The sequence below is a fragment of the Chiloscyllium punctatum genome, chromosome 7 (genome assembly GCF_047496795.1).
Source record: "Chiloscyllium punctatum isolate Juve2018m chromosome 7, sChiPun1.3, whole genome shotgun sequence".
NCBI lineage: Eukaryota > Metazoa > Chordata > Chondrichthyes > Orectolobiformes > Hemiscylliidae > Chiloscyllium > Chiloscyllium punctatum.
In genome coordinates, this window is record NC_092745.1 from 42,513,530 (window position 1) to 42,529,367 (window position 15,838).

Below are 15,838 nucleotides of genomic sequence, written 5' to 3' on the forward strand. Positions count from 1 at the left end.
ATGAGGAACTTCAGTCGCCCGGATAGGTCAGTAGCAGAGAGGCTGTCACTCTTAGAGAAAAGGGGGTTTTGACAGAGATGTTCAAAATCACGAGGGGTCAGGGTAAAATAGATAGGAACACTTCTTCCTTTTGGAGTCAGGGCTGGAAAAGTGGGAATGACGATTCCATTGAAAGTGCTGCCATGACTGGGAGCGGTCATTCTCTTACTCTGGGATTCAATATGAGTCTCTCTTTAAAAAATAAAATTGGCTGAAATCTCATAGGAGAAAGAAGCAGTCACCATAAGGGTGCATATGGTCTCCCGGCATCTGAGGAGGAGTGAGGCCTTGTCGGAAAGGATCGGTGTTATATCCGTTCTGTTCAATAGCCAGGAGCTGCTGTGGAGGCAGGCTTGTATAAGGGTTCATCATCGTTTCCACTCCAGGGTTATTGGAACTGTTCGCTGGGACTGCACAAGAAAAAGAAATAAATTGAAATGAATGTCACACAGCAGCACATTATATCCAGCTCCATACTTATATGAGGAAGTCTTGTAAAACCCTTTTGTTTTTAGAACCACTAGCTCAGGCCTCATCTGAAGGGTCGGTGTCCAGTCATGGGCATCACTCTGGGCAGGATGTCAAGGAGGGTTGCACAGGAGTGGGACCAGGGACTTCAGTTACAAGGTGAAGTTTGAGTATTTGGGGCTGTTGTCCTATGAGCGAAGAAAGCTGAAGGGAGATTTAATGGAGGGGTTTTAACAAAAAAACAAGCAAACAGTAACTCTTTCCTCTGGCTGATTACAAGGAGACACAGATTTATGGTAATGAGTCATCATTGAATTATAATGATAGGGCAAATAGGGAGACCCTTCAGCCCACTGTGACTGTACTCTGATAAAGCTCTGATAAAGCTATCCAATTACTCCCTGTTTTGTCCTGTACCCCTGAATGTACTCTTCTCACAAACCAATTGATTTCCTGTTTAATTAATCTGCTTCCCTGCCACGTAAGATGATAACAGCTCTCTGCACACTTTATTCTTTTTTCCCTTCTGCTTCTTTTGCTAATTATCCGCACCTTTCAAAGCCCAACCTCTGCTGTTCGGAACAATTTTGCCATGATTTACATGATCAAAAACTTACACATGGTTTAACACCTCCATCCAACTTCCTCTTAACCTTCTCAGTTCAGTGGAGAGTGGATTCTCTCTAAGGCTGGAGCCCTCGCCCCTTTCTTGACACACTCTCTTTCTCTCTCTCTCTGTAACATGGGGAAAGAGATCATTCTTGCCGTGAGCTGGTGCGATCTAGAATGCAGGGGCTTGGAAACACGTGCAATATAACTTTCAGGAGGGAATCAAGAAAGTAAATGAAGGCAGCGGAATAGTGGGAGAGCAAGGGAGTCATAAAAACGCGGGAGTTTGATTTTTCAAAGCCTTTTAGCTGAGCCTGTCACATGCCCCAGGACTCACTGTCCCATCCTTACTGAGACTGGTTTCCTCCAATCCCATACAAAGGATAGCAAGACTCCACCACCAGTCCCAGTCTATCACCAGCTCTTTCACTCCAGATTTGGTGGCTCTCTCTTACAGTGAGTGCGTTCCCTGTTCCTGCAGCATTCCTTTTAAAATTGCGCCATTTTATTGATCACACCTCTCCCTCTACCCTCAAAACATCTCACTTCATACTCCCCTCCAGTAATATCCCCCCCCAGTAAACTAACCTGCCCTATGTCTACTGCCCATTCCTTAGCCCATATTGGCATTGTGTCTGCTGCATCTCATCGTCATTTACTATATTTTCAGCTTTGAGGCACCTACAGACTTTGAAATGATGCCCCAAATGTCCGCGTCATTTGTACATGGAGGAAAAGTGCAGTGGTCTACAGCTCTGTATATCACCCTCCATCTCCAAAAACAACTTTCTGTTTTGCATCTCTTCCTGAATATTGTTACTGAGCCTTATATCCTCTGCATTAAGAATGGGGCTATGCGAACGCTAACAAGCCTTTATGTGTTACTTTGTGAAATGTCTTTCAAAAGTCCACATACGCAACATCAGCTACACTACTGGGGTGGCACGGTGGCTCAGTGGTTAGCACTGCTGCCTCACAGCACCAGGGACCCAGCTTCGATTCCAGCCTTGGGTGACTGTCTGTGTGGAGTTTGCCCATTCTCCCCATGTTTGCGTGGGTGTGCTCCGGTTTCCTCCCACAGTCCAAAGATGTGCAGGTCAGGTAAATTGGCCATGCTAAATTGCCCATAGTGTTAGGTGCATCAGTTAGAGGGAAACGGGTCTGGGTGGGTTACTCTTCGAAGGGTCAGTGTAGACTAGTTGGGCCAAAGGGTCTGTTTCCATACTGTAGGGAATCTCATTATCCCTCATCAAAGAATGTGCTCAGGTTGGTCAAAGATAATTTGCTTTAACAAATTTCTCTTGATTTCATTTATTAATTTATTTGGCTCCAAATACCAATAAATTAGTTTTGGGTTATGGTAATCTCTCAAGGTTTCCCCATCATTGTCATGAAGATGATGGACTGATTTGCAGTTGCTGTGTTTGACTCTCTGCTCATTTTTAAACATGGTTGTAATATGTCTAATTCTCCAATCCTCTGGCACCACTCCCATGTCAAATGAGGATTGGGAGATTGTGGTCAGTGCCTTTGCATTTTCCATTCGGTGTCCCTAGGCTCCATCCCATCTGGAGCCTGGATCTTCTTGATACTTGGATCTTTCTTTCACTCACTCATGGGACTTGGGCATCTCTAGCTGTGCCACCATTTATTGCCCATCCATAGTTGCCTTTGAGAAGGTGGATGGTTATCTGCCTTCTTGAAATGCGTTAGGTAGACTCACAATGTTCTTAAAAGAGGGAATTCCAGGATCCTGACCCAGTGACAGTGATGCAACGGTGATGTATTTCCAAGTCGGAGGTGATGTCTCCATGTATGTGCTGCCCTTGTCCTTCCAGATGTAAGTGGCTGTGGGTTTGGAAGGTGCTGTCGAAGTATCTTTGCTGAATTTCTGCTGTGCATCTTGTAGATAGCGCACACGGCTGCTCCTGAGCACTGGTGGTGAAGGGAGTAGATGCTTGTGGTGCCAAGCAAGCATGCTGCTTTGTCCTGGATGGAGTCAAGCTTCTTGAGTGTTCTTGGAGCTGCACCCATCCAGGCAGGTGGGGAGTATTCCATCACACTCCTGACTTGTGCCTTGTAGATGGTGGACAGGCTTTGGGGAGTCAGAAGGTGAGTGACTCACCGCAGTATTCCTAGCCTCTGACCTACTCTTGTAATTCTTGTAACCTGTTAATACTTAAAAGTTCATTCTCTTTCACATTTTTTAGACAATCTAATTTCTCTACTTTCTATTCCTTTACTCCTAAGTGGAATTGGAGAAAACTATCAAAGAGGGTTGATTGAAACGTCTTCAGTGATAACTTGGCGAAAGGAACTAGAGACGTATCTGAATGGGAATGGTTGCAGGATCGTGGACAAACAGCAGAGATAACGGCTCAGTTGAAATTGCGACATCAAAGAGCTGAAACTGACCCAATGGATCGAGACCCTGACATACAAAATAGCCCAAACCTCATATTCCATCCACAGCCCCCTACAAACAAACTCCCCCAGTCAAGATTTTCCTGTGCATGAAAATCCCCATACCCAGTTCCCTTCCAGACTACCCGCCACTCCCAGAACCAGAACACCCACAGCTCCTTATCCAACCCACACCCCAACCCAGGCAGCCCCACACTCAGACACTGCTAAGCCTTGACTCTCAGACTCACCCCCCCCACACCCAGATTCTCTCACCACCTTGACACCCTCAGGTTCCCCACTGACCCAGACATTCCTCCCACCCACTGACAGACCACGCCATGGCCCTCTGCACCCAGACCCTTTCCCAGACTCCCAGACCCTGCCTCCTACTCACAATGATCCGAGACCCAGAAAGCCCCAGACTCACTTTTCCCCGCACAACATGGAGACTGTCCCCAGCATTGAAACTCCAACTCATCCAAGCTGCCCACTCTCCCCCATTAGGGCCAGATTTCTGCAGATTCGGGCTGAACTCAAGAGGACATTAAAAATGGTGGATGGGGCCCAAATGCAGAAACACCGTCCTAATTTCTGGCAGATACTAATTTTGCCAGAAGGAGGAAAAGGGCAGGACATGAATCACACAGGAGGGAAATTTTGTGGGGTTGTTTAAAAATAGTGCTGACTTCAAACAGACCTCATTTTTGCTGTTTACAGAGACTTAACCCACAATAAAGGAGTCATGAATTGACAGAGTCAGCACAGTGGCTCAGTGGTTAGCACTGCTGCCTCACAATGTCATGGATCTGGGTTCGATTCTAGCCTCGGGCAACTGTATGTGTGGAGTTTGCACATTCTCCCCGTGTCTGCAAGGGTTTCCTCCCACAGTCGAACGATGTGTAGGTTAGGTGAATTGTCTGTGCGAAATTGCCTATTGTGTTCAGGGATGTGTAGGTTAGGTGCATTAGTCAGAGTGAATGGAGAATAATGGGTTCAGTGTGGAGTTGTTGAGCTAAATGGCCTGTTTCCACACTGTAGTGATTCTATAATAAACATGGTTAAAAGGTCTGTCTGAGTCTCATGATTGGAAGTTTTTAAAAGTATCTCCAGCCCTTTAAATATGGAAAAGTTGAAGCGATGGGTTATAGATTTGTTTTTAATGTCTTTTAATAAACTGTTTTCAATTGACAAGCTTTCTGGTATCGGTAGGGAAAGAAAATTGCCCTCCATTTCTGCAGTTTCAATTGAAGTTAATTGTAGAAATTTTTCAAGGGCTGCTATTAGAACAGAAGGCATCGTGAATGCTTGGCTGAAATTCAAAAGGCACAAAACACACATCAGTGGAAGGGAGGGTTTACACCATGTTTTGATTTACAGTTTAAAGGCACGTTTAATAGGTTAGTTCTGTTGACCAGACAGCTGGTTAACAATGCAGATTGTGCCAACTGCACAGGTTTAATCCCTGCTCTGACTGAAGTCTCACCTTCTCAACATTACCCCTCTTATGATGCATGGTGACTCTGAGGTTAAATCACCACCATCTCTAAAGAGAGAGCAGCTCTATAGTCCTCTGGGACTATGGTGACTTTACAGTTCCTGAACAGAAATCTTTCATAACAGATTAAGTACCAAATGGGATTTAAAATGTTCAAGTGGGTTTAATGGATAGTTTCTATTTTCACTTTCAAGCCTGCATGAGGGCAAGTTCTACTGTATTGTCAGGAGACTTTGTTTTCATCTCTACATGACTTCTTCAGATCTGTCGGAAATGCATGGTGTGTGAGTGGCTACTGAGGTCATGGAGTAATGAGCTGGCGTGGAAATACCAAGGGTCATGGAGTAATGAGCTGGTGTGGAAGTATCAAGGGTCATGGAGGTTATGACTGGACTTGAGTTGACATGGAGGAAGCAGCTAAGATGAGCAATGGAGAGAGTTTGGGGAGGCACATGTTGGCACGTTGGAAGTGAAGATGAGAGCTAAAGGACCTCATAGTGAAGTCACAAATACAGAGGTGGACTTCCTAAATCCCTCCTTCTCAGACGTATCTTGGTGTTGTCTCAGATTTACTAACATTTCACCCTCTCACCTCTGCCTTTCCTCACCCCCACTTTGATGGAAAGAGCTGCATTTGATTTACACCCGTGGGTCCTAGTCTGCCCTGACTCTGTAACCTTGGTCCTGTTGTTCCCTAGCTGTCTGTGCCATTGGCCCTTCAGGTTCAGTATCAGACAGACTGCCACCTCAGGATGGGTACTCAGTTGGCACGGTGATGCCAAGGTGAAAGGTCATCCACCCTGTAGGATGAACTGAGGTTCTCTCTTGCACTCTGACAGACTCACTGTTTGAGACCGTTCCTGTTCTAACCTGTATTCAGGCGCTGGGTGTTCTGCTGGTCTTGTTGTTGTTGCTGCTGCCTACGAGCGAGTTTCTTCATCTGGTGAAAGAGAGAGAGAGAGAGAGAGAGGGCATTACTGTTCAGAGAGAGAGCAAACAAACTTACACTGTCCCTCCCACAGTGAGGGGTCACTCTGTCCGCCAGAGTGAGGGGTCGCACTGTCCCTCAGAGTGAGGAATCACTCTGTCCCCTAGAGCAAGAGGTTCCTCTGTCCCTCAGAGCGAGGGCTCACTCTGTCCCCCACAGCAAGAGGTCACTATTGAACAGAGAGCCAATAAAAACCAGTTAAACCAATAAAAACCAGTTAAACCAAAAAATGATAGTGTCATTTTGAACTGGAGGCCTGTGACCAGTGGAGTGCCACAAGGATCGGTGCTGGGCCCTCTACTTTTTGTCATTTACATAAATGATTTGGATGTGAGCATAAGAGGTACAGTTAGTAAGTTTGCAGATGACACCAAAATTGGAGGTGTAGTGGACAGCGAAGAGGGCTACCTCAGATTAAAATGGGATTTTGACCAGATGGGCCAATGGGCTGAGAAGTGGCAGATGGAGTTTAATTCAGATAAATGTGAGGTGCTGCATTTTGGGAAAGCAAATCTTAGCAGGACTTATACACTTAATGGTAAGGTCCTCGGGGGTGTTGCTGAACAAAGAGACCTTGGAGTGCAGGTTCATAGCTCCTTGAAAGTGGAGTCACAAATAGATAGGTTATGACTGGACTTGAGTTGACATGGAGGAAGCAGCTAAGATGAGCAATGGAAAGAGTTTTGGGGAGGCACATGTTGGCATGTTGGAAGTGAAGATGAGAGCTAAAGGACCTCATAGTGAAGTCACAAATACAGAGGTGGACTTCCTAAATCCCTCCTTCTCAGACGTATCTTGGTGTTGTAGATAGATCCGTAGCCTGAAGAAGGCTTTTGGTATGCTTTCCTTTATTGGTCAGAGTATTGAGTACAGGAGCTGGGAGGTCATGTTGCGGCTATACAGGACATTGGTTAGGCCACTGTTGGAATATTGCGTGCAATTCTGGTCTCCTTCATATCGGAAAGATGCTGTGAAACTTGAAAGGGTTCAGAAAAGATTTACAAGGATGTTGCCAGGGTTGGAGGATCTGAGCTACAGGGAGAGGCTGAACAGGCTGGGGCTGTTTTCCCTGGAGCGTCGGAGGCTGAGGGGTGACCTTATAGAGGTTTACAAAATAATGAGGGGCATGGATAGGATAAATAGGCAAAGTCCCTGGGTTTGGAGAGTCCAGAATTAGAGGGCATAGGTTTAGGGTGAGAGGGGAAAGATATAAAAGAGACCTAAGGGGCAACTTTTTCACGCAGAGGGTGGTACGTGTATGGAATGAGCTGCCAGAGGATGTGGTGGAGGCTGGTACAATTCCAATATTTAAGAGGCATTTGGATGGGTATATGAATAGGAAGGGTTTGGAGGGATATGGGCCAGGTGCTGGCAGGTGGGACTAGATTGGGTTGCGATATCTGGTCGGGATGGACGGGTTGGACCGAAGGGTCTGTTTCCATGCTGTACATCTCTATGACTCTATGGAGTCCATATTAAGAACACAGGATGGGTTCTGTCGAAATCACGTCTTGACTCTTTCTTTGTTCTAACTGTTCGCTCACAGTTACAACACTCTGCTGTCAAAATCTCAAACCTTAGACCTAACCAACATCGGTCCCAACCTGGAAATCCTGTTTTCCTGATCCCCACCTCACTCCCAGCCTTGTTAGAAAGGCTTTCTCCATCCTCTCTTCTTCCACACTCCTGGTCGGGAATCTTCATTCTGCTAGACCTTGACACTTTCACCACAACAAGTTACCCTCATCAAACACTGGTGATGTCCTTTTGTAACCTCAGAGACCAGAGAGAAGCAAACCCAATGTCCTATAACTTTCCTCAGAACTTAAACTCCTAACGTCTGGAACTGACTCCAATTTTGACCCTGCTGACCCCAGTTGAGGGCCATGGCATCTGTTGACCAGGAGGGTACCCCATACTCATAAATATACCATGCCCCTGGTTACCCTCTTCCCAGCTGTGCTCTATGAGGGAGCTCTGCCAGGTACAACTGAGCCTGCAGCCTGCAAGTACTCAGCTTTGAGCCAGTTAGGTATCCGTAGCGACCGACTCTGGATTGTGCTGGCCAATGATAAACTAGTCTCAATGATGGCAATTGTGAAAACCCGTCAGGTTCACTAATGCCCTTCGGGGAAGGAGATCTGCCATTTTTATTCTCCACGTGACTCCAGACCCACAGAAATTGGGACTGAATTCTCACTGCCTTCTGAAAAGGCCCAGCAAGCTACTCAGTTCAAAGGAGTAGGCAATGAATCATCTTGCCATCAAATGAAGGACTCAAGAAAATATTGACCACCCAGCAGCGCTGGGCAGACCCTGGCACGCCAGCCTCTGTGGGTGAGGCAATGTCACAGCACCCACTCTCCGAAGGGCCTCAGGAATAATGGATGGCAACTTGCTTGCAGATGTTTTATCACAGGACCCTCCAATCACTTGACCCCTCCAAAGCAACACCTTTGCCACAGCAACCTGGAGACGCATCTCTCACTGTGAGAGCCTCTGGGGCGAGACCCTGCCCCGCTTCACTCCCTTCCACTACAGGAATTGCAAAACCTGTGCCCACACCTCCTCCCTCACCTCCATCCAAGGCCCCAAAGGAACCTTCCACATCCATCAAAGTTTCACCTGCACGTCCACCAATGTCATTTATTGTATCCGTTGCTTCCGATGCGGTCTCCTCTGCATTGGGGAGACTAGACACCTTCTCGCAGAGCGCTTTAGGGAACATCTCCAGGACACAGGCACCAATCAACCCCAACGCCCCGTGGCCCAACCTTTCAACTACTCCGCCCACTCTGACGAGGACACGCAGGTCCTGGGCCTCCTCCACCGCCGCTCCCTCACCACCCGACGCCTGGAGGAAGAACGCCTCATCTTCCACCTCGGAACACTTCAACCCCAAGGCATCAATGTGGATATCACCAGTTTCCTCATTTCCCCTTCCCCCACCTCACCCCAGTTCCAACCTCCCAGCTCAGCACCTCATGACCTGTCCCACCTGCCTATCTTCCTTCCTACCTATCGGCTCCACCCTCCTCTCTGACCATCCCTGCCCCCATCCATAAGACCATAAGACCATAAGACATAGGAGTGGAAGTAAGGCCATTCGGCCCATCGAGTCCACTCCGCCATTCAATCATGGCTGATGCGCATTTCAGCTCCACTTGCCAGCGTTCTCCCCGTAGCCCTTAATTCCTCTAGACAACAAGAACCTATTGTACTCTCAGCTACCTTCACCCTCCCATTTATCTCTCCACCCTGGAGGCTCCCGGCCTCATTCCTTAGGAAGGGCTTTTGCCTGAAACGTCGATTTTCCTGCTCCCCGGATGTTGCCTGACCTGCTGTGCTTCTCCAACACCACTCTAATCTAGGCTCTAATCTCCAGCACCTTTCTCCTGCCCCAGTCCAGTCCTGCCTGCCCCTGACTTACCTTCGCTCTCTGATTCTGAAACCAGACTTGCACAACTCGGACACTCAGACCTGTTTCTGCTGCGAGAGTTTCCCTGACCTGTGAAGGACAAGGAAGAGTCATGTGAAGACACAAACGTGCGATTGCAGGGCAGCCGATGGCCATTCGGCCCCTTGAACCTATTCAGGGCCGATCTGACTGTGGCCACGACTCCATGTTTCTGCCCCGCCTTGATAACCTTTGAACCCCCACCTCCCCCCCCCCCCCCCCCCGCCGCCCCCATGATAGTCAAAAAGATCTGCCTCCACCTCAAATCCATCCTATGACCCTGCTTCCCTCAGTCTCTGGGGAACTGCGCTCCAAAGACTCGAGATCCTCGGAGGGAAATGAAATCCTCCTCATCTCAGCCTTAAACAGGAGGACCCTCATTTTTAATTTGTCTGCCCTAGTCTGTCCCACAAGGGATAAATCTGTTCTGACAAGTCCCCTATGGCTTCAAGTAGGTCACAAAGATGTGCAGGTCAGGTGAATTGGTCATGCTAAATTGCCCGTAGTGTTAGGTAAGGGGTAGATGTAGGGGTATGGGTGGGTTGCGCTTCGGCGGGGCGGTGTGGACTTGTTGGGCCGAAGGGCCTGTTTCCACACTGTAAATAATCTAATCTAATCTAATCTAACATCTCAATGTTCTGAACTCCAGTGGACATATGCCCAGGCTGTCTGAGGCTTCTCATCCTGAGGTAAACCTGCCACACAATCATCAATATTGACCCCTCCTCACCCACTCCCTCTCCCCGATAAAGACTTAGCCTTAGCAAATCCACATCAGAACACATGTGACTGAAGGAAGCGCTGGATGGTCTTTATTTGTTCTGCCTCTCCCTTCCCTGCTTCAAAGAGTCATTAGGATGCGGAAGGAGGCCGGCAGCATATCAACTCCGCACTGAGCGATTCCTTCCTCTGCCACACCTTCGCAGAAGTTCAATCTCCCGACCTCATCTGGCTCATCGTGGGACGATGGAGAGGGTTGGCCAAGGTGGGGGGTTGGGGGTTGTGCTTATGGCACAAGAGGTCAAGGGTGCTGAGGTCAGGATCAGGTCACACCAACACTCATCACCCACTAGTTCTGAGGCTTGAAATCACCCTCTAACTTTAAACCGAGGTGAGGAGAGGTGCACCGACGGACATTCACCTGGAGCACTGCCATGCGGGAGGTGGCTACCTCACACCTAGGCTGCCCTCTGACCTCAAGATGGGCCAGAAGACAGCGGCATCTGGACAGGTGACAGAGCAACCGGAGTACACAGCTCCAACCCCTTCCCCACCCACCACCCCTTCCCCCCCTCCGGCCTCCCTCCCACACTTTGTCTGCCTCTCACCTTCCTGCAGGGCTTGGAGGACACCTCAAAAGACGCCTTGAAGGCTCGCCTCTGTTGCGTGGTCAGGATAGTTCGAGGTCTTTTTGGTCGCTTGGGATCTTTGGAATCGTCCCCTCCTTTGCACTGCAACTGCTCCAGTTTGCCAATGCAGTCTTCGTCATCGCTTTTGGCTGTGCGACGGTGGGGGGGGGGGGGTGCAGGGCAGAAAGCGAGAGGGAGAAGGCAGACACACCAAGTGAGTGATCACAAAAGCTGCACTACATAGATACATTAACGTTCTTCCCTGGCCCCACAATAGTCTCAGGTTTATTCACTGAGAGCCCCCAGTCCAGTCTGACAGTGTGCACACACATCTGTGCTGCTCACTTTGACTCCAATCCATCCATAATAAAAATTACCCAGTTATGTCTCTGTGTGGCAGCACATACTTGGATTCAGTGTAACCCTTTGGACAATGTAAGTCATCCTTCTCTTTACACCTTGCACATACTGCAGGGTATTAAAGACTGGGGTAAATCCTGACTTTGTTTTCTAGTTAAGGTAGTGCAAAGGATTAATGTGAACGTGGCTTGCGGAACACTGGAGAGTGATGGGAAAAATCACAGAGGAACTGGAGTAGGCCATTCAGCCCATTGAACCTGCCCTGCCATTCTAGGCCATTTCCCCCATTATCTTTGAATTATTTGATTTATTATTGCCATGTGTACCGAGATACACTGAAAAGTATTGTTCTGCATGCTATCCAGACAAGTCATACCTTACATAAGTACATCAGGGTAATAGAACAGAATGCAGACCATAGTGTTGCAGCTACAGAGAAGGTGCCGAGGAAGATCAACACAAATTTATGAGAGGTCCATTCATAAGTCTGATAACAGCAGGGAAGAAGCTCTCCTTGAATCTGCTGGGACCTGTTTTCAAACGTTTACATCTTCCACTCGATGGAAGAGAGTGTAACTAGGGTGGGAAGGTTCTCTGATTATGTTGGCTGCTTTCCCAAGGCAGTGGGAAGTGTAGACAGAGTCAATGGAAGGAATAATATCCCTTAAAATGCCTTCATGACATTAGTCTCCAGAACTCTATCAATTTCTGTCTTTAGCCTGTTCGGGGATTGAACTTCCACTGTCCTCTGGAATAGAAGATCCAAAGGTTCACCAGCCTCGAAGTGAAGAGGTTCCTCCCCATCTCACAGCCTCTCACAGCTTCACGGTCGAGGTGATTTCTCGAACTGTGCATACTCGGTATTTACCATGGGTGGCATGGTGGCTCAGTGGTTAGCACTGATTCCTCACAGCAGCAGGGACCCAAGTTCAATCCCACTCCTGTCTATATGCACATTCCCCCTGTGTCCATGTGGGTTTCTTCCAGGTGCTCTGTTTGGAGGGTCAGTCTGGACTTGGTGGACAAAGTTCCATCATTCTATGCTTATCTACAAAAGATTCAATCGCAAAATATTCCTGTAATATTCTCTCTCTCTCTCTCTCTCTCTCTCTCTCTCTCACATTCTGGATCCAGCTGGGGAAGGGACTGGCACCATATCATAGAAATGGCACAGGCACATTTTATAGAATAGAATCCCTACAGTGTGGAAACAGGCCCTTCGGCCCAACAAGTCCACACCGACCCTCCGAAGAGTAACCCACCCAGACCCATTCCCCTACCCTGTTACTCTACATTTATCCCTGAATAATGCACCTAACCTACACATCCTTGAACGCTATGGGCAATTTAGCGTGGCCAATTCACCCAACCTGCACAGCTTTGTGACTGTGGGAGGAAACCGGAGCACCCGGAGGAAACCCACGCAGACACGGGGAGAATGTGCAAACTCCACACCGACAGTCACCCGAGGCTGGATTTGAACCTGGGACCCTGGTGCTGTGAGGCAGCACTGAGCCTCCGTGCTGGCCCAAATGGGCTCAGTGACCTCCTTCTGTGCTGTGGATAGGCGAAGACCTTTTCCCAGGGTGGAAATGAGGTGGCATAACTATAAGGTGATTGGAGAAAGGTCAAGGGGAGATGTCAGAGATTGGTTCTTTGCACAGAGAGTGGGGGGTGTGTGGAGTGCACTGCCAGCAGTGGTCGTAGAGTCAGAGACATTATGGATAGTTAAGCGACTCTTGGATAGGCACATGGATGACAGTAAAATGTAGGGTATGTAGGTTAGTCTGACCTTAGAGTAGGATAAACGGTCAGCACAACATCAGCATTTGCAGGGCCCGCAACACTTTCCCTTGATCAGGGCAGCTGCAAAAGCTGTTCTGTGCTGTACAGTTCTATGTTCTATGTTAAGCAGATGTTCTTTCAACACTTTTCACAAATAACTTTGAAAGTGTTGAAAACAGCTCATGAGAAAGGCTGTCCAAAACCGACAGTCAAGAACCATCCAATCGACTTTCAGATCAGCCATGGGAAAGGCAGGACACTGCCAGGATGGGCATGCTGGGTAATCCATGGCATGAGAGAGAGAGAGGCTGTTAGTCATGTGACAGTAGCTCCAGGTATGCATCCAATCAGAATTGGCGGCCGTCAAGCAGGACTGTGGCACTGGTTTTCCACACGGCATCTCTTTGAAGTACTGAGCCTTAGCTCATGAGACTGGCAGCGAATTCCCTTAGCCCTAAGCATTTGCGGGACCCATAACACTTTCCCTTTATCAGGGCAGCTGCAAAAGCCAAGTGAAGATTTTGAAAGAGAAAGCACATGAGCCAGAGATCTTGCAGACTGCAAAGAGGGCAGCCTCCCTGATAATGATATAATTTATTATCGCAGCTGCCTCACAGTCCCGGACCAGAAATGCTGTTGTGTCGGAGAGAGAAATAACAACACCCCCAGAGCATTCGGCTGTTCCTACATCCAGTTATTGTGCACAGAGAGCTCTCACCTAACGAACGCACACCAGAAAGACACAGTGTTGGATTTCCCAAACCAGTCTTGAGTTAACTGCCCTCAGGTAAGTTAGCAGGTCAAGACAGAGCGGATTGGGAAGGTGGGAGGAGTTGGTACAATTAGCCTCAGAAAGTTTCAGCAATAGTCAGGGCGGGGTGTAATATGGGTCAAATTAGGAATGACTGGACCACCAGGGATATATTTCCCTCCCCACCCCTTTCCGCCTTCCGCAAAGACCGTTCCCTCCGCGACTACCTGGTCAGGTCCAAGCCCCCCTACGACCCACCGTCCCATCCTGGCACCTTCCCCTGCCACCGCAGGAACTGTAAAACCTGCGCACACACCTCCTCCCTCACCTCTATCCAAGGCCCTAAAGGAGCCTTCCACATCCATCAAAGTTTTACCTGCACATCCACCAATATCATTTATTGTATCCGTTGCTCCCGATGTGGTCTCCTCTACATTGGGGAGACTGGACGCCTCCTAGCAGAGCGCTTTAGGGAACATCTCCGGGACACCCGCACCAATCAACCACACCGCCCTGTGGCCCAACATCTCAACTCCCCCTCCCACTCTGCCGAGGACATGGAGGTCCTGGGCCTCCTTCACCACCGCTCCCTCACCACCAGACGCCTGGAGGAAGAACGCCTCATCTTCCGCCTCGGAACACTTCAACCCCAGGGCATCAATGTGGACTTTAACAGTTTCCTCATTTCCCCTTCCCCCACCTCACCCTAGTTCTGAACTTCCAGCTCAGCACTGTCCCCATGATTTGTCCTACCTGCCTATCTTCTTTTCCACCTATCCACTCCACCCTCTCCTCCTTGACCTATCACCTTCATCTCCTCCCCCACTCACCCATTGTACTCTATGCTACTTTCTCCCCACCCCCACCCTCCTCTAGCTTATCTCTCCACGCTTCAGGCTCACTGCCTTTATTCCTAATGAAGGGTTTTTACCCGAAACGTCGATTTTGCTGCTCCTCAGATGCTGCCTGAACTGCTGGGCTCTTCCAGCACCACTAATCCAAAAAATGGATGGCTATCAGTTGTCTCCTACAGGGAAGTAGCAGTGAATGCTGGGACGATAACAACACCAGGCTTGCCTCTGGTGTCTCTGCGGGTAACCACACTATGAGTCAGAGAACTGTGGGCTCAAGTTCCACTCCAGAGTCTTAAATACATAATCCAGGTGGACGCTACCAGTGAAGTGCTGATGACATGTTGTCTTTCAGATGGGATTCAAACCCAAGGCCAATGTCTGCTCTCTCAGACAGATGTAACTCATCCCTTGGCCCCATTTCAAAGCAGAGTAGGGGAGTACTCCCTTGTGACTTGGCCAATAATTATCCTCCCAAGTGGAACAACGATCTGATCGATAGCACATTGTGATTAGAGGGGGCTTGCCGTGTGAAAATTTCCTATTGCGTTTTTGTTCTATTTACTCTATCATGAAGTATGGGTATCATTGGCAAGGCCAACATTTATTGCCCATTCCTAATCACTCTCAAACTGAGTGACTGTGCCATTTCAGAGGGTGGTTAAGGACATGGCTGTCGATCTGGAGTCACATGTAGGTAAGGACGTCAGAATTCCTCCCTATAGTGAGCAATACTCCAATACATGAACCTAACTTCCATTAATTGCTGTTGTGGCATTTGAACTTGTCTCCCCATAGCATTAGATTTAGATTTTATTGTCATGTGTACTCAAGTACAGAGGTAGAGTAACAAGTGTATAATGTCATCACACTTTGGTACAAAGGTACATAGGTATAAAAAAAAACACCTAGGTAGAATGTAGTGAAAGAAACAAAGTTTAAAATGTTAAGTATTACCTTTTTCAAATAAGTAGAAAAATAAAGAAAAAAGATCATATTCAACATTAAAGTCCTTCTGAATATAAGCTAGAAAAACAAAGGTATCAAGTTAGAAATTCAGCATTAGCCTGGGGCCTTTGGATTATTAAACCGGCGATATTAGCCATATTGTGCTGCCTCCCTCTCTAACGCTACCTTTGAAAATTGTCTGTGAAGTTTATTGTAGTGTCCTGAATATTCAGTCTCACTGGGATAACATGCTGGAAATCAAGGCTGACCACTCCTGGAGTTGTCACTAAAGTTAAGGATATTTAAAAATATGCCGAGCTCCCCAGTTTCCC

At 48.0% G+C, this 15,838-nt stretch overlaps 1 protein-coding gene across 5 annotated transcripts in view; it reads right to left on the reverse strand.

Annotated features, from left to right (window-relative positions):
- Nucleotides 1–15,838, reverse strand: part of LOC140479598 (LIM homeobox transcription factor 1-alpha-like) — a 312,251-nt gene that overhangs the window by 6,283 nt on the left and 290,130 nt on the right. For all 5 annotated transcript variants that reach the window (XM_072573432.1, XM_072573428.1, XM_072573429.1 and 2 more), the window contains 4 exons: nt 10,791–10,960; nt 9,436–9,513; nt 5,888–5,957; nt 282–449 (listed from right to left, as the gene is read on the reverse strand). In XM_072573432.1, the coding sequence (XP_072429533.1) occupies nt 282–449; nt 5,888–5,957; nt 9,436–9,513; nt 10,791–10,960 (486 nt within the window). The remainder of the gene's footprint in view (nt 1–281; nt 450–5,887; nt 5,958–9,435; nt 9,514–10,790; nt 10,961–15,838) is intronic.